Source organism: Mustelus asterias, chromosome 16, assembly GCF_964213995.1.
Source record: "Mustelus asterias chromosome 16, sMusAst1.hap1.1, whole genome shotgun sequence".
Taxonomy (NCBI): domain Eukaryota; kingdom Metazoa; phylum Chordata; class Chondrichthyes; order Carcharhiniformes; family Triakidae; genus Mustelus; species Mustelus asterias.
The window spans coordinates 27,422,069-27,448,537 of record NC_135816.1 but is presented as its reverse complement, the minus strand read 5'-3'; the positions used below and the strand labels follow the sequence as shown (position 1 = coordinate 27,448,537).

The window sequence follows — 26,469 nt, the reverse complement described above, 5'->3', positions numbered from 1 at the left end:
GGGATTCGAACCTGGGGTTCCCAGAACATTAGCTGAGTCTCTGGATTAATAGTCTAGCGATAATACCACTAGTCCACCGCCTCCCCGTTTTTACGAGTATCAACACTGATTCCTTTAGAGGCTAATCACAACAAGCGCAGCCTAAATCCTTATACTTGTCCTGCTGCAGTCAGGTTTCAAATCATCTAGCTGCAAAATCTATTATGAAAGTCAATTTAACTCCAGAAAACAAGGACATAATCTGCTGCTGCTATTCAAAGTTCAAGATGCAAAGTTTCCCAGTACGTTTCACCCACTGATTTGACATTTACGAGAAAACAGGAGCTACAAATTAATCTGTAATATGGAGCAGAAAGAAAGGTTAGAGAAATGCCAAACACTTACTTGCAAATGTCAACATTTTTTTAGGTTAGAAATGACTTTGTTTTTAAAAAAGAGCAGCCTACCAGTTGTGCATTGCCTGGTAACGTGCCACCATGTACTACTTTGAAAAGGAAAAGATTTGATGCAAACGAAGATTTGTTACGTCTTCTCTTGATATTACATCCTACCAATGTCAGAATCTGTTTCCTACAAACCACAGCGGGGTGAGGGATGAAAGTTTGGCTCCTGCTCCCACAGGTTAGATTATTGCAATGCACAGTTCCCTTCTACATACTTTCAATTGCCATGTTGATGCACTTGTTGAATGGAAATATATTAGATTCACTTCAATGATGCAAGTAGAATAGTTGTTCCCTGTTATCATGGTGGCATTTATGCATCTTAAGCATAGCTCATTTTTATGTGAAACATCAAATGGTGTACGTTTTCAAGGAAGGAGAGGTGTCGGGGGTGGAGTTGTGAGAGATGTGAGCTGAGAAACCTGGAGCTTTGGATAATGTGAAAGCCTGCCAAATTTAATGGCAGGACCTTATTTGTATCTTTCTTTCTTTGTTTCCCTGCTGGCTGCCAGCCAGATTGAGAGACTAAGACACTGGCTGTTGGCTAGGAAGACCCATGCTAGGAGGTCAACAGCAAGGTGTGTGTGTGTGTGTGTGTGTGTGTGTGTGTGAGAGTGAGAGAGAGAGAAAGAGGAAGACCACAGGGATGCGTTGTGGACTTCAGAGATGAGTTATTCTGGAGATTAACTGACCACATTTCCCCAACTTCTCCCACGCTCCCAAGTATACCCCATGCCATGCCTCGTCCCCCTCCATACCAACCCCCTGCAACCTTCCCCAATTAAACTGGATGTGGGCTTGTTCATGGCAGGACTGGTCAAATTTTAAAATCTAATGTCCCCTCCACTCTTCACCTGCCCATCTTGGACTTTGAAACTCCCCTTAGTTATTTCTGTAATACTGTTGGTCTGTAATAAGTCTTCAGAGACAGAAGGCCCTTCACCAAAATTCCTTTATTTACAATTCCAACAGCAGTACACAGAGTGCTATCAGTCAGCAGTCTACCTTTGGGAGTGCCAGAGGACCTGACAGTCCCGGTTAAATACAAGGAAAAGACTCCCCGATTGTCCTTCAATTGACTCCTTAATCAGGGGGTTCATATTCCAATAGGCCAACCTCAATGGCCTGATTGAAGTCATTGCAGGTCATAAGCCGATCTTGAATAGATAAGAGGTGCAATGTAATAGTTAAACACACTGGACAAATACAAATACATAATCTGCTGCTGTTATTCAAAGTTCGAACTACAGATTTTCCTGGTACATTTTCCTCTCCTGCTTTGACATTTAAAAGAAAACAGGAGCCACAAATGAATCTCTGATAAGAAGCAGAAAGGGAAGGTTAGAGAAAATGCTCGCATCCAGAATCAGGCCCAGGCTTATCATTTCTACCAACTAATCCCTAAATGATTTTTGGGACTTCGTTTCCCACAGACTGCCCAGTTGGCTATTGAACTATAGACTGTTCTTCATCACAAGCTCTTTCTCTTCCATTGTCCTTAGGAGAGCAGCTAAACTCACTCCTGTCACCTTTCTCACTTTGCACCTTTTAGAAATAACATTAGCTGAGCTCATTGGCAAAAAAAGAGAAGCTCCAAACTGAGAAATTAATTGATGAGCCTCAATCTCAGGTGGGTCTTTAATCTTCTTCACTCCACACAATTCAGTCAAAGTACCTCCAATTGACCTCAATTTAAAATAAATAATTTATATTACAACTAAGTGACAAATACCTTAGTCACAAAAAGGTCGTCGTTATGTTTAAATGAATATCCAAAAGCAGGTTTTTACTTATAGAAAATTCACAAATCTGGAGCAAGGCTCACAGATTCCATGGACCTGGATGATATGCTGAGCGGATTCCTTGCACCCCAGCAGAAATGTCAGGGGTGAGCCCGACTCTACTTGGCTGTTGTGTCTCACTTTAATTTTATCGACAACGGACCTTTAAATTATGATGAGGCAGGAGGAAGGCCCGCCTTATAGAACTGCTGGCCAATCGGAAGCTAGCAGCTCTACAGTGCCACCAGGAGCAGTGATCAATACCAGTACTGCAGCTAGGCCAAGGAAGAGGCTACAAACGATGGACTGGCACCTAAGGGATAAGAGGAGCTGTAGGTGGGGGGAATGTTGGAGGAGGTGGGAGGAGTGCGGACCCGAGAAAACTGTGGAGCCAGGGCCTCTGATTGGCATAAAGGTCCCAGCAAGGATATGCCCACTGCACCCCCCTTCCCCTACCTTCAATGACCAGCAGCCTGCAGGATCAAACCTGCTGGGTTTTATGTTGGCGCAGGCCTCTCCTACCACCCATTAAATCTGAATGGAAGCAGGCAGCCCAGTTAAGGGTGTCAAATCGACCATGGGCAGGTGGCCCACCTGAAGCTTCCCCTACAATTCATAACATTACAGTGGGGTTTGGCAGGCTGGCAGTGAGCATGCTGCCAATGGCATAACAACCCAGTTGTCACATCCACCCTCCTGTTTTTCCATCACTGGTGCCCTGTAAAATCTGGCCCCATCTTTACAACTACTAAATTCACCAAGGTAGAAAAAGTTTAATAACTTGCCATTTTTTTTCAATACAAGGAAAAGCACATAAAATAGAGCAAATCTTCAAAGGCAGCAAGCTCCACCTGTTTTGTTAAATTATCACGTCCCAAAAGATCTTAAGCAAATACGGCTGGATTACTGAGATGGCATAATGTTTACATCTAAAATGTATCCTCAAACACTTGAATTCTCAATATCTGTAACATTGGACATGCAAAGCAAGCTAATATCAACAAGGCTGGGGTAAAGTTTATCAAAGCACCCACCACTAAAACTGTAGTAAAGTGAAGTAGGGAAGAATCATTGGGTTCATCTAATAATCAAAATGGGTCCAGAATTCTGACACAGCAAGTGATCTCCCTAGTCTGAACCTGTGGTGTATTATATTGGTGCTGGTTGGACATGCTGGTTAGGTGCACCGGCCATGCTAAATCACAGAAATCATAGAATCCCTACAGTGCAGAAGGAGGCCATTCGGCCCATTGAGCCCGCACTGACAACAATCCCACCCAGGCCCAACCTCCATAACCCCACATGTTTAGTCTGCTAATTCCCTTGACAGTGAGGGTCAATTTAGCATGACCAATCAACCTAACCTGTACATCTTTGGACTGTGGGAGGAAACCGGAGCACCTGGAGGATACCCACACAGACACGGCAAACTCCACACAGACAGTCACCCGAGGCCGGAATTGAACCTGGGTCCCTGGCACTGTGAAGCAGCAGTGCTGACCACTGTGCCACCGTGCCGTCCCTCATTGTACCCGAACAGGCACCAGAGTGTGGCAACTGGGGGATTTTCACAGTAACTTCATTGCAGTGTTAATGTAAGCCTACTTGTGACACTAATAAATAAACTTTTTAAAAAAACTTTAAAATTAGACTGCTACCAATTACTTGTTCTAAAAGAACCATTTTATTCTGATTTCAGAATTCATAGTACCATGTAACCATGAAAAGCAAAACTGAGTCGAAAGTATTCTTATTTACTAAATCATGCGTGAATTTTACAAACATTTCCAACACGGATCTAATGCAAGTTTAATGTGAAATTAATGCCTTTGGTATAAATCTTTTATAAAAGACATAGTAATAAAAGTTTTATCCAAGTCTGCATTTCATTAAATTTGAAAACCTAAGTAGCTGGAAGGTTAGATTTTAAAAATGAAGCTGTCTCAACCAGGGCAGGGTGTTAACAAAAATATTCTGACCAATCAATTGGTTGGATGGAGAGCATGATTGGAGCTGGCTCTGGGTAATGGTGCCCCCTGTGTCCTGGGCTAATATCTTTTTTTTATTTCTTATCAAACAACTGGATAGGCAATCCAATGTCAAACTCTGTGCATATCCATAGCTGTTTGACTGACCATAAGACACAGGAGCAGACAGGCCATTTGGCCCATCTGGTCTGCTCCACCATTCAATGAGACAGTACAGTCAGGCAGCATGGTCGGTGCAGGTTTGGAGGGCCGAAGGGCCTGTTCCTGTTCTGTAATTTTCTTTGTCCTTTGAGATCATGGCCGATCTGATAATCCATCACTCCACTTTCCTGCCTTATCTCCGTAACCCTCGACTCCCGTACTGATTAAAAATCGGTCTCAGCCTTAAACATAGTTAATGAGCCAGCCTCTCTGCAGTAGAGAATTCCTCGGATTCACTACCCTCAGAGAAGAAATTCCTCCTCATCTCTGTCTTAAGTGAGCGACTGTACTGATCTTTTTTATGGCTTGGACTAATTTTTTAAAAAATAAACTGCATTTCTATGTTGAATGTTTCTAGCCAGGCTTTTGAGATGACTTGCCATGCTTCACGCTATTTATCACGTTGAAGTGCGCAATTATTATGGATGTGCAACATTTCCTATGGAGCTACTTATTGGCAGGTTGTGTGACTGATACCAGCTCAGCGGCTCCCTGCTGAGTGCGCAAAGACAGCAAATTAATTCTTTCAGCAACGTGGGGTTAGGTTTGGAATATTTTTAATGTTATAAAAATTGATGAGGGTAGAGGCATTGGAAGGGAAAAGAGGGGATGACAAAGTATTGTATATGAAATGTCTCTCCTTCTTGTCCGGGGACATGTCCGGCCATCGAGGAACAGTGTGGCAATATTCATGTGCTGCAAAACATGGCGAAGAATTCTCCCAAAAAAATGACAAAGTGTAATAGTGGCGAGAAAACAGGAGTGATCCGTAACGGTCCCTCAGGTGCGCACCACACTGCAGTCATTCCACACTCAGTGCTTTTTTGGAGAATGGGGAGTTCTGTGCCGTGTTGGGGGGTGGGAGGGCTAAACACACCATGGAGTCTGGCTTCAGAATGGTCGGGCGCCGTTTTCATTGCCCCGATCTCTTAGTGCACTGGGAGATCCCCTCCCCGCCCTTCCCCCATGGATATCGGCATGTTCCCCCACCCTCTCCCCAACATAGGTCGCCGGCATCGTGGGGAGGGGGGGGGGGGGGAAATCGGAGTCCTCCTGACGGGTCCCCCATTATGACCCCCAACATGCCCATCCAGCAGGTCCTCTGATATGATCCATCCCTGCATGATCCACCCTCAAGATCTCCCGTCATAGCCCCCACTCAGAACCCAACCCCTACCTGGCATACTGATGGTGTCAAACTGGCACTGCTGGGGTGCCCAACTCGCGGTGCCTGGTGGCCACTGCCATTGTGCCTGGTAGGCACCACCCAACCAAGCCCTGGCCACTCAGTTGCTTCCATGGTCTCCGAGTCTCCTGGTGTGGCCATTGCATAAGGTCTCCACCAGTGGACCAGTAGTGATTCGTACCGGTGTGACTTCCCGCCAGAGAGGTGGAAGTATTCCGGGATTGTGGGAGGGATATTCGTGGAGGGGGGGGAGGGAAACGATTATGTGCCGAACTCGTTAACGAGATTGAAATCCAGTCAATTTCATGCAAACCAGCCTAGTCACGGCGCAATCTGATTCGCGCCATTGGAAAGGGGCTGGGATGATCGCAAACTGTTTGGCGCCATGTGCAAAACCAATTATTAGGCCTGCACGCTATTAACCAGGAATGCCGCAATTTGCGCCAGGCACTGTGAGGTCGGAAAATCACCCTCCAGGTATATTTAGTCTAAGAATCAACACCTATTTTCTTTTATTTTATATGTTCCTCAATTTTTGAACAGAAGTAGAATTTTGCAGGAAATAATTTTCCAAGCTATTACCTAAAGGAACAAATTGCGAGCTTTGAAAAGCTGACCGGACAAAGTGTTCAATAAAACTTAAAAATTGTAAATATGAATAATTACTTATTAGTGCTCAGAACATTTCCTATTTGATGTTAAACAAATAAAGAACTTGCATCATTATAATGTGTTTCATGACACGTGAAGTGTTTTATTCCTAATAAAGTACTTCTAAAAGTGTAGTTACTGTTATAATACAGTAAAACACGATAGTCAAACTTGCACACAGCGAGTATCCACAAACAGCAATGAGATCATTTGATTTTAATAAGTTTGTTGAGGGATCAATATCAGCCAGGACACTGGAAGTCCCCTGCTTCTATGGCCACCTAGAGGGCTACAGTTTAACACCTCATCCAAATGAATGCACCTCCAGCAATGCAGCACTCCCTCTGTACTGCACTAGCCCAGGTTTGTTCTCAAGTCTCTTGAACCCAGGTGAGCTTGAATCCTCGACCAGAGGAGAATCTGCTAAATGTTGAGCCACAGCCGGCATTCAGGGCAGTATTTTCACCGAGTTGGAAAGTCTCCTTTGAAAATTGAATTCAGGACTCAGATGCAGAAGTCCCACCCCCATTTCCAACAATTGCCAGTGGGGGAAGGAGGTGGGGTGTGATTGAGTAGATGTAAACGGTCTTGAAGGGTGGGTAAGGTCCGTCTAATTGTCACGGTAAGTTTCTTTTAGCGCTTGCTCTTTAAACTTAGAAAGTTGCAGCTGTTAGTGAGTTTAAAAAAAACTGCTGGACTGCTTTGATTGGCAGGCATAGATTAGAAAAAATTTCATTGGAGTTCTTTGCTGATGTTTTTGTGAAGGGCTATCATTATGTCGTTATGGATGTTTGGCTTCAGTTTCAAAAGCTCCAATTATCTCAGCAGGGGGCATGAGGGGTGGAGAGGAGGTGTGAGACATGAGGGTTAGAGGGCCTAACAACTTCTAAAACAACTCGGACAAAGACCCAGCAAGCTGAGCTGGGCCTTCTATGATGTGGAGATGCCGGCGTTGGACTGGGGTAAACACAGTAAGAAGTCTCACAACACCAGGTTAAAGTCCAACAGGTTTATTTGGTAGCAAAAGCCATTAGCTTTCGGAGTGTTGCTCCTTCGTCAGGTAAGTGGGAGTTCTGCTCACAAACAGGGCATATAAAGACACAAACTCAATTTATAAAATAATGGTTGGAATGAGAGTCTTTACAAGTAATCAAGTCCCGGCCTCAACCGGGATCTTGGGTTCATGTCACACTATCTGTAACCCCCACGACTTGCCTGGGCTTGCAAATTCTCTAACTGTCCTGTCTGGAGACAATACACATCTCTTTAACCTGTGCTTAATGCTCTCTCCACTCACATTGTCTGTACCTTTAAGACTTGATTACCTGTAAAGACTCGCATTCCAACCATTATTTTGTAAATTGAGTTTGTGTCTTTATATGCCCTGTTTGTGAACAGAACTCCCACTTACCTGACGAAGGAACAGCGCTCCGAAAGCTAGTGGCTTTTGCTACCAAATAAACCTGTTGGACTTTAACCTGGTGTTGTGAGACTTCTTACTGGGCCTTCTAACCAGCCTGTCTCTTGGTATTAGTCTGCCCCCATGGCTGCCTGCATCCATGGCTGCCTGTTCTGCTTCCAGGGTAAGAGTTTTAACAACACCAGGTTAAAGACCTGGTGCTTTAACCTGGTGTTGTTAAGACTCTTACTGTGTTTACCCCAGTCCAACGCCAGCATCTCCACATCACTGCTTCCAGGGGTCAGTGGCTCCAACTTTATCTCCCGGAGCAAACAATTGCGTTTTTCAAGCAAGAGCTCAAAGTGCCTCTGCTGAGTACAGAAGTTTCCCGACTTGAATACCCACCTTGGTAGCCAAACTCCAGCCTTCACATTCATTTTATATCACCATTCTAAATTAGTGTGTCATCTAAAGCATCAGGAAGGTAGGTGCTCAAAGATCCACTTGATAGAAGTTTTGTAGTACAAAAATTATCATTCACTGGGGAAGTGATAAATCTGCCAATCCAGCGTTGTCAGTCTCCTGGTCTGATTAAAGGTTCAGTTATGCAAAGGCCCATTGTTCAGCTTTTTATTCGACATGTTCACTGAAACTCTTTGATGTAGGGCAAAACATCAAAGATTATACAGTATAAAACATCAAAGGTGCGCTTCAATTAAAAGGAGCTTACGAAGCTTCCTGGGTCCTTTGCAAGCTATGCGCAAGTGGGCATACATTAGAATCAGAATGTTCGTGCTGGCAGTTTTAGACTAATTTAATTTGCAGCACTGTTGGTGATAGCAGGCTCCCAGCTCAGCCGCAGAGTTCAAAGAGAAACAATTTGCATTTATGTAGCACCTTTCACAACGTCAGGATGTCCCCGAATGCTTTACCATCAACAAAGTACTTTTTGAAGTGTCGTCACTGCGGCTAAAGGTAAATGTGACACTGTGGCTCTGACGGCCCGAGGAGGATTTTCTTTCCGTAGTGCCTCGAACCTCAGCAGAAATATAAAAGCTCTTTATTAAGCCTCAGACTGATTTCTTTCCTGGCTGTCGGAAGGCTGAGTGTTTAGATAGCCCCAGGAACTGGTGCAATTACAATATCAGAGAGAAAAAAAAACCCAAAAGCTGTGAACTACAACTTCCAAAAAACTGTGTGCGCGCAATCATTTAGAAACATAGAGAATTACGGTGCAGGAGTAGACCCTTCAGCCCAGGATGTCTGTGCCAGTCAAAGCAATCAAATCGTGGTCCATAGCTCTGTGGGTTTTGATATTTCCAAGTGCTTATCCAGATATTTTTAATGTGATCAGTGTTTCTGCCTCTAATATCTTTTTGGGCAGTAGTTCCAGACCCTCACCACCCTCCAACTGAAAAACATTTCTCAATTGGGCAGCACGATGGCACAGTGGTTAGCACTGCTGCCTCATAGTGCCAGGGACCCAGGTTAGATTCCCAGCTTGGGTCATTGTGCAAACTCCACAAAGACATTCTCCCCATGTCTGTGTGGGTTTCCTCCAGGTGCTCCCACACTCCAAAGGTGCATGGGTTAAGTGGATTGGTCATGCCAAATTGCCTCATAGTGTTAAGGGGACTAGCTGGTTAAATGCATGGAGTTATAGGGATAGGGTGCGGTTGTGGTTGGTGCAGGCTTCTGCACTGTAGAATTCTATAATTCCCCTCTAATCCTTCTGCTAATTATTTTAAATTTATGTCCACTTATTGACTTCTCAGCTAAGCAAAATAGGTCTTTCCAATCCACTGTATCTAGGTCCCTTTGTTTGTTGCTTTAGTGGACTGAAATCCCCCCGCAATATGCTTGGCAGCCTCAGGCATTCATGATATGATATTAAATTACTCCTGCTTGATTCAGGATAGAGGTTTTGGAATCAAGATTTAATTTATGTAATCACCTCAGGACCCAGAAAAGCTGGCAAATGGTAGATCACTAAAAATGTGAGCCTCACAAAAGCATGTCAACTGGAAAACCATTGTACACTGCCTTAAGCTAAAGTTTATGATCGAGCAAAATCTGGCTGATTTAAATTTTCTTGTTGGCACTCTGAATTTTGAAACTTGAAGAAACTGGGAATAAATTTGTGCGGTTAGATTTTATTGGACTGTATTAAGTGCATCCTGTTCTTTGCCATTGACTTTTTGAGAGAGTGGGAGAACAAATCATCTTGTTTGTTAACATTGAGCCAAGACTCAATTAAACTGGATATTCTAAGCAATTTGAACTTGTAAAGATTGTGAAGAGTGATAGCGTGAAACAGCTGTGGTGTAAATAAAGGGCCACAGATGGTTGGGATAATGAAGTTATCTGGAAGTGACAGGAAGTTAGAAGAGAACAAAAACAGACCAAAATGAAACCATATTAAGTATTAATTAAAACAATTTTGTTCAATATTTTGTGTGGGAAATGACTAAATTAGATTTAATAGCATTCTGAAATAATGTTGATTCTGTTCATCTGAGGAACATTCGGGAAATGGATTCAAACTACCTCAGTTTTGTCTCAACATGGGCGGCACGGTGACACAGTGGTTAGCACTGCTGCCTCACAGCGCCAGGGACCCGTGTTCAATTCCTGGCTTGGGTCACTGTCTGTGCGGAGTCTGCACAGTTCTCCCTGTGCCTGCGTGGGTTTCCTCGCACAGTCCAAAAGTTGTGCTGGTTAGGTGCACTGGCCATGCTAAATTCTCCCTCACTGTACCCAAAGAGACATCGGCGTGTGGCAACTAGGGGATTTTTAACAGTAACTTCATTGCAGTGTAAGCCTACTTGAGACACTAGTAAATAAAATGAAATTTCTTTTTACTGGTAATATGCACCTTGTCTCATGGTGTACATAAACTTGGAAAAGCAATATGTAGGAGTTTCTGGGACTTAAGCCAAATCTCTGCCCATCTCTCACACCCACATTGCCTGGCCCGCCATGACTACCCAAGAAGCATAAATGGGTTGCTATTCATTGGATCACACAACTATAAAGCACAGAGGGAGATCACTTGGCCTATCATGTATGTACCAGCTCTTCACAGTAGCTATCAAATTAATCGCCCTCTTTGTCCTTAGTCTTGCATATGCTTCCTCTTGAAATATTTATCCAGCTTCCATTGGAAAGTTATTATTGAACCTGTGGTTCATTAAAGTTCAGCATAACTTCTTTATTTTTCAATGCTTATATGAAAGCCTTCCTAACAAGTTCTGCCACCTTCAAAGACTTGTAGACATACACCCCCGAGTCCCTTTTATTCCCTGCAAACCATTTTAAATTGCATCTTCTAGTTCTAATGCCTCTCCTAATTCTCCCGATCAAAATAAATCATCTCACATTCCTCTGTATTAAATTTAATCTGCCATGTGTCTGCCCTCTTCACCAGTCTATGTCTATCACTAACATCCTTTTTGTTTATTACATTTCCAAATATCAACTGTTACCTTTGAAACAAGTGCCGTCATTAACGTACATCAAAACGAACATTGGTCCTAAAACTGACCACAGCGGCACCACTCTATACATTGCAATGTCCTTCCCAGAGTCATGTTTGGAGGGAGGGGGGGGGGGGGGGGGGGGGAAGGTTATTTAATTAGTTGGGGCCTCTCCACCTTCTCATTTCTTCTTTGATCGAGTCCGGGCAGGGAAAGCTCATGGATGACCTTCCCACTCCACCGACCAGTGGACAGGGGACATACCATGCAGCACACTCGAAAAGCAAAAACTGTCAGGCTTGCCTTCATACTCCAGGAGGAAGGATTCCTCTCCCACCAATGGAAGTCACTGGCACCAAACACCACAGTTCCTGATGTGTGGGGACCTGGTGCCGTGGAGGCTGAGGAAGGGCAAGGAGGAGCCCGTGGGCTCTCTGCCGCTTTCCGGAATGGAATTTGGGGGGGGGAGGGGTTGTGAGGTTGGGGGGGGGGGGGGCGGTTGTGAGGTTGGGGGGCGGGGGGGTGAAGGGTTTGACCTCAGGGGCCTCCCCCGTGATGGGGCTCTCGTCTTGTGGTAGGACTTCTCCTTGTTGCCCCAGAAAACATGGTAATCACTCTTGGAATGGTGATTTCAGACACCATTCTGATAAAGATATTCTTTATTGCCTGTGTTCTTCAAAACCTTAGAAATGGCCTGGTCACATTGAAATCCATGCCCCCTTAACACCCCCTGGAAGCCTTCAAAATCACAGCAGCACTCTATTCTACAGCAGGAATTACATTTGGTTTATTTCATAAGCCCCAGGTGTTAACTGACTTCAAAGTGCTCTGATTGAAAATACCTGTCAGTTTCAATAGGGAGATCCCCGCTTTCTCTCATAAACCCCGGCTGCTCTGAAACCTCTTTGATTGAGAGGAGGCAGTCAGTTTCACTTGCTCCTTGAGGGCTTGTTTATACAAGCGCCTTCCCCTCCAATGTGTTTTAGGGCAAGAAATCTGCCATCCTTACCTGGTCTGGCCTACATGTGACTCGAGAGCCACAGTAATGTGTTTGACTCTTAACTGCCCTCGGGCAACTAGGGATGGGCAATAAATGCTGGCCAGCCAGCGACGTCCATGTACCACTAATGAATGACAAAATGGTTTATCTTTCAGATGGCAGACATCTGATGGGTTGATTGGCCACCTCCTCTGCTAGTATTCTCTATAAATATAGTCATTCTTCTCAAATCATTGAATCAGATTCCCAGAAGATCCATTCATACAAATTAAGTTAGACATCAGAATCATGTTGCTGATGACATATAGGATGAGGATGTAGAATCTTATCCATTAGCTCATTAGGTTATACATTTGGTTCCTAGAAGTCTCAGAGAAGGTGACTATTGTTGTGGCTACCTTGGATTTGAAATTGATCTTAGCATAATGACAATATCATGCTTAACAAACATGCCAGATCTGTCATGAGAAAATTGATAATTAAAACACCAGATTCTTTCCTGATCAATGTTCATCTTCTTAGGTCCTGTTGATAATATGCCAATGTTATTCATTAACACTCTGGGACATCATGTTGACATGATACAGTGCTGTGCAAGAATGAAAATCTGCTTATGATGATTCTCTCATCATGGTCAGCATCTGGGAGTGAGGGTGGTGGGCAGCGGTTCACTGGGAGGTATGCATGGGCTGATGATGAGGAACTCTCCCTTCTTGTGTGGTAGTATTTGCCTTCCAAAAATTAGATGGGATTGGAGACTTGCGAGGTTTTATCTGTGCTAATATTTATCTCTGCTTTATTGATTACAAGCGTGTCATGTTTCACCCTGATATTCCTACACTAAATCCAATTTCAGACCTACACCTCATTCCATTATCATGGGTTTGTGTGGAGGATAGGACCATTGAGATGCAGTTGTCAAGGGGAAATCACCTCCAGGTGCTGCTTTCCCTGTCTATGAAACTTGCTCTCAGGTTGTTTAGTTGCCTCTCTTCTATACAAACATGTGAGAGTGAAAATTAGGCTCTGCTTATGTTCAGGCCAATGGCCACGCATTATGACCCATAAAGTACAGAATATGAATTAGTTCAGGCCAATGTATCTACTATCAGGTTGGTTAAAATATAGGGAGCTATCATTGACATCAGTGACTGAATTATAACTGGAAAAAGTAGCCAGGTTTCATGCTTCTGAGAGCGCAGCGTTCATTTAAAGCTTTCAGGTCAAGACAGCAACAAGCTTGACTGCAATGACTTTTATGATTACTATGTTTTCTAAAATTGATGAGTCAGGATAAAATGTACAGAATTCCAGTTCGGTGAGTTATTAGGAGATAAGTAGTGCCCATGGAACCAAATCCAACCAAGCAGTGGGAGGTGGCGTGATGGAACAATAATCTGTGCACTAAAAGCAGCTTTAAAAGATGAGTTAACCATTGATTACTGCATCATGCTGTGACTTGCCCATCAGTATCCCAGCACAATTTTCTCTGAATCTCCGTGTTTGCAGAGACTGTCAGATTTAAGTCAATGAAACATCTTTCCTCACTGTTGTTCTTTTTAACCATATCCTGCCACAGGCACAAATTGCAGATGCCAGAGCAGCTTTCCCGAAGGTCAGTCCACGGAAAGCAACTGGCCCGGATGGGATATCCGGACAGGCACTCAGATCCTGCGTGGATCAGCTGGCAGGGTATTCACAGTCAGAAGCCTCACAGCACCAGGTTAAAGTCCAACAGGTTTATTGTTGGACTTTAACCTGGTGTTGTGAGGCTTCTTACTGCGTTTACCCCAGTCCAACGCTGGCATCGCCACATCAGCGGTATTCACAGACATCTTCAATCTCTCTTTACAACAATCTGAGGTCCCTATCTGCTTTAAGAAGATGACCATCATCCCGGTACCTAAGAAAAACCAAGCAGCGTGCCTCAATGACCATTATCCGGTGGCTCTGACAGCCATCATTATGAAGTGCTTTGAAAGGCTCGTCATGGCATGAATTAATTCCAGGCTCCCGGACTACCTGGATACACTACCGTTTGCCTACCACCGCAACAGGTCCACAGCAGATGCCATTTCCTTGGCCCTTCACTCAACACTGGAACACTAGATAACAAAGAAACCTATGTCAGACTCCTATTTATTGACTACAGCTCAGCCTTCAACACTATTATTCCCATGAAGCAGAGTGGGAACCTAATAATTGCTGCTCCCTGGAAGATCTGTGCTAGAAAGTTCTAAGAAGACTGGACAAGGCCCGATGATGACACTGATTCTCCCTGACTGACAAGTCCAGAACCAGGGGCATGGTTCAGAATTAACCATGGACTGGGTCTCGGCTCCTCCCTCTCTGACTGGATCCTGAACTTCCTAACTCACAGACCACAATCACTAAGGATAGGCAACAACACCACCTCCATGACCATCCTCAACACCGGTGCCCCACAAGGCTGTATTCTCAGCCCTCCTTGTACACCTATGACTGTGTGGCCAAATTCCCCCCCAATTCGATTTTCAAATTTGCTGACGACTCCACCGTAGTGGGACAGATCTCAAACAATGGTGAGACAGAGTACAGGAATGAGATAGAGAATCTGGTGAACTGGTGGGGCAACAATAATCTCTCCCTCAATGTCAACAAAACGAAGGAGATTGTCATCGACTTCAGGAAGCGTAGAGGAGAACATGCCCATCTACATCAATGGGGACGAAGTAGAAAGGGTCGAGAGCTTCAAGTTTTTAGATGTCCAGATCACCAACAACCTGTCCTGGTCCCCCCATGTCGACACTGTAGTTAAGAAAGCCGACCAACGCCTCTACTTTCTCAGAAGACTAAGGAAATTTGGCATGTCAGCTATGACTCTCACCAACTTTTACAGATGCACCATAGAAAGCATTCTTTCTGGTTGTATCACAGCTTGGTATGGCTCCTGCTCTGCCAAGACCGCAACAAACTACAAAAGGTCGTGAATGTAGCCCAATCCATCACGCAAACCAGCCTCCCATCCATTGACTCTGTCTACACTTCCTGCTGCCTCAGCAAAGCAGCCAGCATAATTAAGAACCCCACACAACCCGGATATCCTCTCTTCCACTTTCTTCTGTTGGGAAAAAGATACAAAAGCCTGAGGTCAAGTACCAACTGACTCAAGAACAGCTTCTTCCCTGCTGCTGTCAGACTTTTGAATGGACCTACCTCGCATTAAGTTGATCTTTCTCTATACCCTAGCTATGACTGCATTCTGCACCCTCTCATTTCTGTCTCTATGAACAGTATGATTTGTCTGTATAGCACTCAAGAAGCAATACTTTTCACTGTATGCTAATACATGTGACAATAATAAATCAAATCAAACATTCCCATCATATAATGAAAACCCTTGCAATAATGATGACCATTCATTTGCACATTCTCCCCATGTCTGCGTGGGTTTTCTCCAGGTGCTCTGGTTTTCTCCCACAGTCCAGAGATATGCGGGTTGATTGGCCATGCAAAATTGACCCTTAGTGTCAGGGGGATTAACAGGGCAAATGTGTGGGGTTACGTGAATCGGGCCTGGGTGGGATTGTGGTCGGTACAGACTCGATGGGCCGAATGGCCTCCTTCTGTACTGTAGGGATTCCATGATTCTATTCTATGATTCTATGATACATTTGATTCATTTCAGATACTTCAGCTTTGGAAAATGCTTGCTATTTTGAAAACTTACTTACATATTCCATCAAGGTTCTTCATCATGATGATGGGATCATTGGGATGGCCATGTTTTTGCCTCCTTACATATTGCTTATACGGAACAAATTTAAGAAGTTAATTTCTATGTATGAAAATGCCCAAAGGAATAAGGAAGGAAGTTGGACAGAGAATGACAGAAGATGAAACTTTCTGCATCACTTCAATCAATGAGGAATTTTGATAATTCAGTTTTGTGGCAAGAATGTAATTGTCCTCCACACTCACCTGGTTTCCACTATTGAGAGTGAAGATGGAGTCCTTTGAATTCAGAAGCTTACATGCATAGGCGATATTCACAGCAGTTTCCTGCTTATCTCCTGTTAGGACCCAAATCAATATGCCAGCTTCACGAAGGGCTTCAATTGTGTCTGGCACGCCATCCTGCAGACGGTCCTCAATACCTGTCGCACCTTTCATTGCAAAATGAATGAATAAACAAAATATTGCAGAAGTAAAATACAATGCTGAATTTTTAGTATTACATTCCAGCCCTTGCAATCATATTTTTTCTGTACTAAAGAAATAAACATAGGAATTAAGAATTAAGAGCAGAAGTAGGCAACTCAGACCACGAGCTTGCTCCGCCATTCAATCAGATCATCTCTTCCTGCTCTCAAATCCACTCTACCAATATCTCTTTAACCCATCTTTTTTAATCAGAATATATTTATCTCCTTCTTGAAACCATTTAATGATTCAGATTCCACCGCACTATGGGGCTGTGAGTTCCACAAATTCACCACACTCTGCGAGAAGTAATTCCTCCTCATCTCAGTTTTAAATCTACCACCTCTCAACCTATACCTGCAACCTTCTGTTCTGGGTTGCCCCACAATATTTAGATTTAGGAAATATTGTTGACAATTTGCTGAGCATCCCGTGGTTTGCAATCCATCTCATTATCTCTCTAAAAGTTAACATCTGCGATCTTACCTGCCATTGCTCTCGCTTCAGTAAGTTTGGAGAATTTGGCAGCCAGCCAAATCTCCGTTCACTACAACATGAACCAAGATGGCGCCGGAACGTGGCGACTTCTTGCAAGCTGTGCCTAGCATACCTTTTAATTCCACCTTTTACTCGTGTTCTATGCTTCTAAAATTTTATTCTAACTCTTTTACACACTAGCTATGACTGTAAGACTATGGGCCTGATTTTACCAAAACTTCAGTCGCAAAATCGCGGTAAAGTTGCATGCATTTAAATTGACTTAATGAACCGCGCGCCCAACCCTACTGCCAAATCCCACTTTACCGTCTTCTGGCCCTATCCGTGTCCGCGCTGTAAGCGACCTGCAAAATAAAAGTCTGAAGTCGCCGCTGCAGCCTCCGAAGAGCGGGGTCAGAGACTGCAACGGCTCCCTGACCCAGGTCATCCTCTGGTCGGGGCGGGAGGGGGTGTGACGTCTCATCTCTTAAGGGGGGGGGGGGGGTGGGGGTGGGGGGGAGGGGAAGGGATGTGACGTCTCAGCCTCTGGTCGGGGGTTTCCGCTGCCTGTCTGCGGCCGATCCCTCCTGGCACCATCACTAGTACACTACCAGCCACAGCCATCTCTCCCGCAGCTGCAGTGAAGAGTAATCTGTGGTTGGTAGTGTACCAGTGATGGTGCCAGGAGGGATCGGCCCTCCCACCTCCCCCAGAGGATGAGACGTCACACCCCCCCTCCCCCCCCACCCCCAAGGGGATGAGACGTCACACCCCCTCTCCTCCCCTCCCCTGGGGATGATCAGTCACACCCCCTCCCCTCCCACCCACTCCCCCCCGATCAGAGGATGAACGTCAGAGAGCCGCTCTCTCCGCTTTCTGCTCTTGTTTTTGTGCCCGGGCGCGCTCAGATTTTTTTCGAACTGCGTATGCGCAGTTCAGAGCTCCGATCGGTCCGCCAGCGCTAAGCCCCACCCACAGCGCGGATCGGGCCGGAGCCGGCAACACGCGTATGGGCGCGCTGGAAAGAGGATTCCAGGCGCGGATCTATTTGACGCCCAGATTCAGCACTTAGACTCAAAATGGTAAAATTCCCCCCTATATTCTGCACTCCTTTTCTTCCCTATGTACGGTATGTTTTGTCTGTATATTACACAAGAAATAATACTGTTCACTGTACACTAATACATGTGACAATAATAAATCAAATTAAAACAATGGAAAAGTCCCGTTGGCGTGAACAGTGGTAAGAACAATACAGCACAGGAACAGGCCCTTCGGCCCTCCAAGCCTGCACCAATCATGTGTTCCTAACTAGACCATCCGTTTGCATCCCTCTATTCGCAGTCTGTTCATGTGCCTATCTAGATAAGTCTTAAGTGATCCTAGCGTGTCTGCCTCAAGCACCTTGCTTGGTAGTGCATTCCAGGCCCCCATCACCCTCTATGTAAAATACATCCCCCGCATATCTGTATTGAACCTTGAACTTGTGACCCTTTGTGTTTGTCATTTCTGACCTGGGAAAAAGCTTCCAACTGTTCACCCTATCTATGCCCTTCATAATTTTATAAACTTTTATTAGGTCGCCCCTCAACCTCCGTCATTCCAGGGAGAAAAACTCTAGTTTACTCAATCTCTCCTCATAGCTAATACCCTCCATACCAGGCAACATCCTGGTAAACCTTTTCTGCACTCTCTCCAAAGCCTCCACGTCCTTCTGGTAGTGTGGCAACCAGAACTGGACGCAGTACTCCAAATGTGGCCTAACCAACGTTCTATATAACTGCAACATCATATGCCAACTTTTATACTTTATGCCCCGTCCAATAAAGACAAGCATGCCATATGCCTTCTTCACCACCCTCTCCACCTGTGCTGCCACCTTTAAGGATCTGTGGACTTGCACACCCAAATCCCTCTGTGTCTACACTCCTGATGGTTCTGCCATCTATTGTATAGCTCCCCCTTGCATTAGATCTACCAAAATGCATCACTTCGCATTTATCTGGATTGAATTCCATCTGCCATTTCTCCGCCCAATTTTCCAGCCTATCTATATCCTGCTGTATTCACTGACAATGTTCATCACTATCCGCAACTCCAGCAATCTTTGTGTCGTCCGCAAACTTACTAATCAGACCAGCTACATCTTCTTCCACATCATTTATATATATCACAAACAGCAGAGGTCCCAGTACAGAGCCCTGCGGAACACCACTAGTCACAGACCTCCAATCAGAAAAAGACCCCTCCACTGCTACCCTCTGTCTTCTATGGCCAAGCCAGTTCTGTACCCATCTAGCTAGTTCACCTTTGATCCCGTGAGATTTAACCTTTTGCACCAGCCTGCCAGGAGGGACCTTGTCAAATGCTTTACGAAAATCCATGTAGATGACATCCATGGCCCTTCCCTCGTCAATCATTTTTGTCACCTCCTCAAAAAACTCAACCAAATTTGAGAGGCATGACCTCCCTCGTACAAAACCATGTTGTCTATCGCTAATGAGATTATTCAGTTCTAAATGTGTATAGATCCTATCTCTAAGAATCTTCTCAAACAATTTCCCTACCACGAACGTCAAGCTCACTGGCCTATAATTACCTGGGTTATCCTTGCTACCCTTCTTAAATAACAGAACCACATTTGCTATCCTCCAATCCTCTGGGACCTCACTTGCGTCCAATGAAGAAACAAAGATTTCTGTTAGAGTCCCAGCAATTTCATCTCTTGTCTCTCTCAGTAATCTCGGACAGATGCCATCTGGCCCTGGGGACTTGTCTACCTTAATGCTTCCTAAAACACCTAACACTTCCTCCCTTGTAATTCCAGTCAATGTGTTCAACTACTGCACTTAGTTTTCATCTGGTTTGAATATACACATTCCTGAGCCATCAGCCAGCTGTGTCTAGCTACATGCACCTATCTCATTAAAATTCCTTAATCCTCATATACTGTATTCATGGGGAGGGATCAGAATGAGCACTGTTGGCAACAGAGCCTGCAGACTAAACGTCACAATCCAGGACAAAATATTGACAACAGTATAAAGATTAATTCATCAATCAGAAACAGAAATACAAAGCCTACAATGTAAGGGTTAATTCTGTTTAATGCCACGATTTTTGAATGCATATCCTATGTTATTCTATCGCCATTTCATTATCTGAGTTAGATTACCTAAGATTCAGCTTCTGGTTCAAAATGGTCATATAATATTACCAGCAGATAAAGTGCTTTTTCTGGAGGATAAAGGGGATAAAGATTGAGCCTAATCTCATTGAGAAGGACATTAATTTCATCTATCAGCCAATGATGACTATTACTGACGAAGACAAACTGATGCATATTCAGCTGAGATTGGACTAAGCCCCCTTGTTGGTTCAACAGAGAAGAAATTTTATCAGCCTGACAGTCATTAATACTGATATCATGCGCCACAAGTAAAATAAATTCCCACTTCCCAAACAAAACCAGTTCACATAATTTTTGTTAAGGTATGAAATTCAAAAACACACGTGAATGGCATTTGATCACTGATTAACTCAGATTTCAGATGACAGCTAAAGAAGTTTGGCTGCTTTACTATTGTTGAGCGAAACTGAGGAATGAAAAGTCTGACTTTACAATTGTCACGTAAAGTGATCAGAAATAAGTCTGCTACAGGTATTCAGGATGTGGAGATGCCGGCTTTGGACTGGGGTAAACACAGTAAGAAGTTTAACAACACCAGGTTAAAGTCCAACAGGTTTATTTGGTAGCAAAAGCCACAAGCTTTCAGAGCCTTAAGCTCCTTCTTCAGGCAAGTGGGAATTCTGTTCACAAACAGGGCATATAAAGACACAAACTCAATTTACAGAATAATGGTTGGGATGCGGATACTTACAGCTAATCAAGTCTTAAAGGTACAAACAATGCGAGTGGAGAGAGCATCAAGACAGGTCAAAGGACGGCCTCAACCGGGATATTGGGTTCATGTCGCACTATCTGTAATCCCCACAGCTTGCCTGGACTTGCAGAATTTCACTGGCTGTCCTGTCTGGAGACAATACATATCTCTTTGACCTGTCTACCAAATAAACCTGTTGGACTTTAACCTGGTGTTGTTAAACTTCTTACAGGTATTCAGGTCAGGAACAAGCAGAGGGAGGATTGCAAAAGCAAATTAGGGTGCATGCTGAAAATCTGTAATACAAACAGAAAATACTGAAATTCTCAGCAAGTCTGGTGGCATCTGTAGAGAGAGAGAAACTGGTCACAAATGTGTGGCCGCATTGCGCCTGGCACAGAATGCGTTAGAACGGCATGGGGCCGAAGAATCGTGGATGAATGGTTGAGCTCATTCTGTGCCGGTGCAAAACCTTATGCTGAGTCCATTCCAGGCTGGATCATCGCTGCTCCCAGGATTTTCTGACCCTCGGGTGCAGTGGTCGCCCAGCGAGAATCACTACTGGTCGACACAAACAGAGACCAGGCGCGGTGACCATGCCAGCGTAGCTTGGAGGCCATTGAAACCGCCAATGATCAGGGACATGGCTGTGCATCACCCATCTGGCACTGCCAGCCTGGCAGTGCCAACTAGCACCTTGGCAGTGCCAAAGGGGGCTGGGGCATGAGGGGATGGAGACTGAGGGCACTGAGGCATGAGGAGGTCATTGAAAGTGGGCCCATTGGGAGAGCCCAAATGCCTTGATGCTGGTGATCATTGCTGGAGGGGTGGGGGGGATGGGTAAAGATCCCTTCAATGAGGGGAGGGGGATCCCCGGTGTCCATGGGAGGAGGGAGATTTCAATTTGAAATCGAAGCACCCTTTAAAAACGGTGCCCAATCTCTGTGAAGCTGGGCTTACTGGTGTGATAACGTCACACCTCCCTAAGAACCGATTTGAAACTCAGTCCTCTTCAAAAAAAATGACCATGTGAATCACACTGGTCTTCTCACCCAAAATGACACTAAAGTCATTTTCTGGGAAAATTCCATCCACTGAGTTAATGTTTCAGATTGATCACCCTGCGTCAGAACCGGAAAAGGTAAGAGATGTAGCAGGTTTGAAGAAGCATAGAAGCAGGGGGCAGGGAAAGGTGCTGGGGCAGAAAATAACAAGTGGGAATGTCTGTAATAGGGTGAAAAGCAGAATAGATTACGTGACAAGAAGTTTCATGGTGCGAGGCCAAAGGAAGTGATAATGTGACAAACGAAGAAAATAAAAAGTGACAAGAGGAGGCGTGAATGGCAGAATCACGAACAGCTGCTGTATGAAAGTATATAAAAAGGAAAAGAAAATAAGGAGATGGAGATGAGACAGAAAATTTAAAACCAACAAAGAAAATGAAAACAAAATGTGGAATAAAAATGTTTAACTCAGTGTCGAATCCAGAAGGCTGTGGAGTGCCTAGTTGACGTATTGCCCCTTGAATGTGGATTGAGTTTCATTGGATCACCACTGGAGCCAAGGACAGGAAGCTCAGAGTGGGAGCTAGTGGAGAATTAATGATGACAACCCTCAGTCATGCTTGCGGACAGATTGGAGGCTTCACGCAAAGCGTTCGCCCAATCTGCGTTTAGGTGCATAGAATCCCGACAGTGCAGAAAAAGGCCATTCAGCCCATCGAGATTCCAGCCACTCCCTGACAGAGTATCTTCCTGAGGCGCTCTCCCCCGCCCTATCCCCGTAACACACACACTTTCCATGGCTAATCCATCTAACCTGCAAATATTTTGGACACTAAAGGGCAATTTAGCATGGGCAGGCCACCTAACCTGCGCATCTTTGGAGTGTGGAAGGAAATTGGAGCACCCGGAGAAAACCCATGCAGACACGGGGAGAATGTGCAAACTCCACACAAATAGTCACCCAAGGCTGGAATTGAACCCGGGTCCCTGGCATTGTGAGGTAGCAGAGCTAATCACTGTGCCACTGTAGACTCTTCAATGTGGAGGAGATTAACTCATTTGTATTGAATAAATTGTAGTTCATTGAAAGTGAGGAATGCATCCTGCTAGAGGGCCACTGAAAATCTAGAATGTAGCAAATTCTATGATGTGCTGCAAAAAATCAAAATAATATCCAATACACTCAGGTTAAGTTTTGTTAGGTTTATGTATTTCCATATGGAGGAATGAGTATATTCCACTGAAGATTATCCATTTTTTATTCATTTGCAGTGGGAATTGTTCCTTTCCCTGGCAGCATTTGGCAAAATTATTCTACAATGTATCCAGAGTGGATTTATTCATACCGTTTTTTTAGTTATTTGTGTCACAAGTAGGCTTAAATTAACACTTCAATGAAGTTACTGTGAAAATCCTCTAGTCGCCACACTCTGGATGCCTTTTGAAGCATCCACACCTATATTAGTATTGCAATTTGATCGGGTTTTCTGAGGAATGTCACTGGTACAACTCGGTTACAAAAGATAAAAGATAGAAACATAGAAACCCTACAGTACAGAAAGAGGCCATTCGGCCCATCGAGTCTGCACCGACCACAAACCCACCCAGGCCCTACCCCCATATCCCTACATATTTACCCACTAATCCCTCTAACCTACACATCTCAGGACACTAAGGGCAATTTTTAGCATGGCCAATCAACCTAATCCGCACATCTTTGGACTGTGGGAGGAAACCGGAGCACCTGGAGGAAACCCACGCAGACACGAGGAGAATGTGCAAACTCCACACAGACAGTGACCCAAGCCGGGAATCGAACCCAGGTCCCTGGAGCTGTGAAGCAACAGTGCCACTGTGCTACCGTGCCGCCAGATAGTGGGTGGAAGTATCTCATTTTCTGTGCAAGTATCACTTCAGGCAGGAAAAGCGGTGTGCAACCTGCCTGTTCCACTGCCAGCTTTTCCAGCCATATTTTTTGATACTTTCGATGCCACGCTGGCAGGACAAGATCTGAATGAGAACCTTGGCTTTCAAGAGTTTGGGGTGTCCTTTATAAATTTTTAAAAAATGATCCCCCAAGGACACAGTGTCCCCCCCCCCCCAGGGAACACTCTCCCTCCCACTCCCCACAAACATGGGGAACACCTCTTATGGACTTCCCCAATAGAAGTCATCCCTCCCCCACAATGTCCCGACACTGCATTCAAGGATACCCTATGTATGGTGATGGGATTCCTGACCTTTCAAGGCAAGGGGCAGGAACAATGGGAAACCCCATTGGCGTAAAAGCCATTTGGAGACTCCTATTGTATTCTCTTCCCCCACCAGCTTTCTCGCCTGCCAAAAATGAGGGCAAAGAATCCATGCTCAGATCTCACTCAGGCCATTCACAAGTTCACCAAGCTTTGAGAAATTGGCTAAATTTAATTGTCACACAAAACCACTGGCTTTATACATCCATGCATTTCATGAAAATCAAGGAATTTACCCAGCAATTTTAGATTTGTTTCCAATCGGAGTGCAGTCTCCAGAATCAATGCTTCTCTGTTGTTAATACTGGTCTCTGCTTCATGCCTTAAACTAGCCCATTTTTCATATTCATCATCACTCAAGACCTAAACAAAATTAAGAAACACACACAAAATAAACTTCAATTCAGAATTTTGATTATAAAAATATCTAGCACATCAGAGTACAAATATTAACCAGAGCCTAAAGTCTCAGGAATATTTTAAACAATTCTTGCTATTTGGAATTTCCTAAGAGTTAGCGGAGTTACATGCCTGAACAGGGTTACACCAGATATCATGATGGACATTTCCTTTCCTGTTTTTGATCATGTATGAATTGCTTAGAAGCAGGTGAAAACTTACGGCTAGCTCATCTTGAACAAAAAGGCGCCCAAAATGTCTCTTCTTCCTCCTCCTCCCTCTGCACACTATTTCCCCCTCTGCTGCCTTTGCTCCATTTCCAAATCGTGCTGCACTTTGAATAGCTCTGCAGCGGCAAAGCTAAGCACCTCATCCAGAAGTTGGGTGGTTAACGATAGTGGTGGTTCCCTCATGTAGTTGAATGCATTTTCAGTTGGGAGTGTTTAACAGCGGGTGCTAATTGGACTTGCATAGTTCACAATCGCAGAATGTTTATCAAACCATTGTTGGAGATTGCTCGGAATCATGATTTTCCCACTCTGCAGGCAAATCATAACCATGTTAGAGCCTTGCCAACACATAGTGATACAAAGCTTCAGTTCATGGCCTGTGTCTCTGTGGAGTACTTTGGGATTTTTTCTATATTAAGGTGCTATGTAAATACAAATTATTGACACTGTGCCTGTTCAGCCCCTTACCATACTCCTTATACACCTATGGCTGTGTGGCAAAATTCCCCTCCAACTCGAGGACACGTACCAACCGACTCAAGAACAGCTTCTTCCCTGCTGCCATCAGACTTTTAAATGGACCTACCTTGTATTAAGTTGATCCTTCTCTACACCCTAACTATGACTCTAACACCACATTCTGCACTCTCTCCTTTCCTTCTCTATGTACGGTAAGCTTTGTCTGTATAATGCACAAGAAACAATACTGTATGCTAATACATATGACAATAATAAATCAAATCAAAATAAGATACAAAAGGATTCAAGCTGAACTAGGTAAAAGAAAAAAAGTGAATGTTGAAGTTAGAAACACATATGTTTAAAATGTGGCATTGATGGTAAAATGTGGTCTTTAAGAATTCATATCTTACCTTTTTCGCAATACATAGTGTTCGCAGACCATGACTTGCATACAAGTCCAGATATTTTTGCGTTTCGTTCATTATTTTTCTTTGCCGCTTTTCATCTTCTAGGTTATCAGAGAAATTGGAAAAGAAAATCAGACAGGCACGTCAAATTTCATAACAGAAGCCACAGTCGCAGAAGAAAAAGCAAACCCTTTTTATAGCGCAACCCCAGAGAATGCTTCAACTCTTTGCAAAAGACTAACATGTTCACGTAAGCAATAACGCTGGGAACAGTATCATGTTTGGCCAATGTCAGAAAATTGGAAAGGTTAGACTGTCATAAAAGCAATTAAGAATTTTCAGGGCTAGGAAAGGGTCCTCAAATTCTAAAAGTTAACTTCTTCAAACCCAATGCTTTTTCTCAACTCCATTGACTTCGACTACCTAGTATTTGAAGATTTTGAGTGGACAATTTGTTCCTTTCATAATCTTGAAAATTTCAATTAGATCATATCTGTTTTTTTCAGTGAAAGTAAGCCCAACTTTCCTAACAACTTACATTTCTAATACCTAATTATCTCTCAAGGGCAATAGTTTTCTCTTATAATGAAGTGGCTATAACCTTTTACTGCACAATGTACTATTTTTACTCTATTCCCTTATGATGGGAGTCCCAATCTGCACTGCTAGGTAGGGGTGGAAACCTGCGTTCATTCCAGTGATTCCCATCATGGTGATTTCTCAATTTTATAAATGCTATTTTGGAAAATACTTAGCAAGAATACGGAGCACTTCCACAAACAAGTAATAACTCCGGCTAGTTTGACTGGAGCCAGACAGTAACTCAGAACAACTGGGGAGACGCAGTTGTGGGAGCAGATTTTCACTCTACTCTTTCAACCTAGTACGGGAAGTATCTTTTAAAAAATATTAATAAAAATGACGGGTGGGATTTTCTGGCCTTTCACGCCAGAGGGTTTCTCTGGCCGTGCTGCCGTGAACAGAGATTTGGCAGGGCGCCAAGTTCTCTGTCCTATCTGGCAGCGGCAGTGGGGCATGAACGGTTAG

The 26,469-nt window shown here is 44.1% G+C and overlaps 1 protein-coding gene across 1 annotated transcript in view; it reads right to left on the bottom strand.

Moving 5' to 3' along the window:
* The window catches only part of atp10b (ATPase phospholipid transporting 10B), a 105,240-nt gene that overhangs the window by 19,538 nt on the left and 59,233 nt on the right, over positions 1–26,469 (bottom strand). Inside the window, 3 exon segments of the mRNA XM_078231726.1 lie at positions 16,086–16,270; positions 24,161–24,287; positions 25,426–25,520. Of these exon segments, the coding sequence (XP_078087852.1) occupies positions 16,086–16,270; positions 24,161–24,287; positions 25,426–25,520 (407 nt within the window).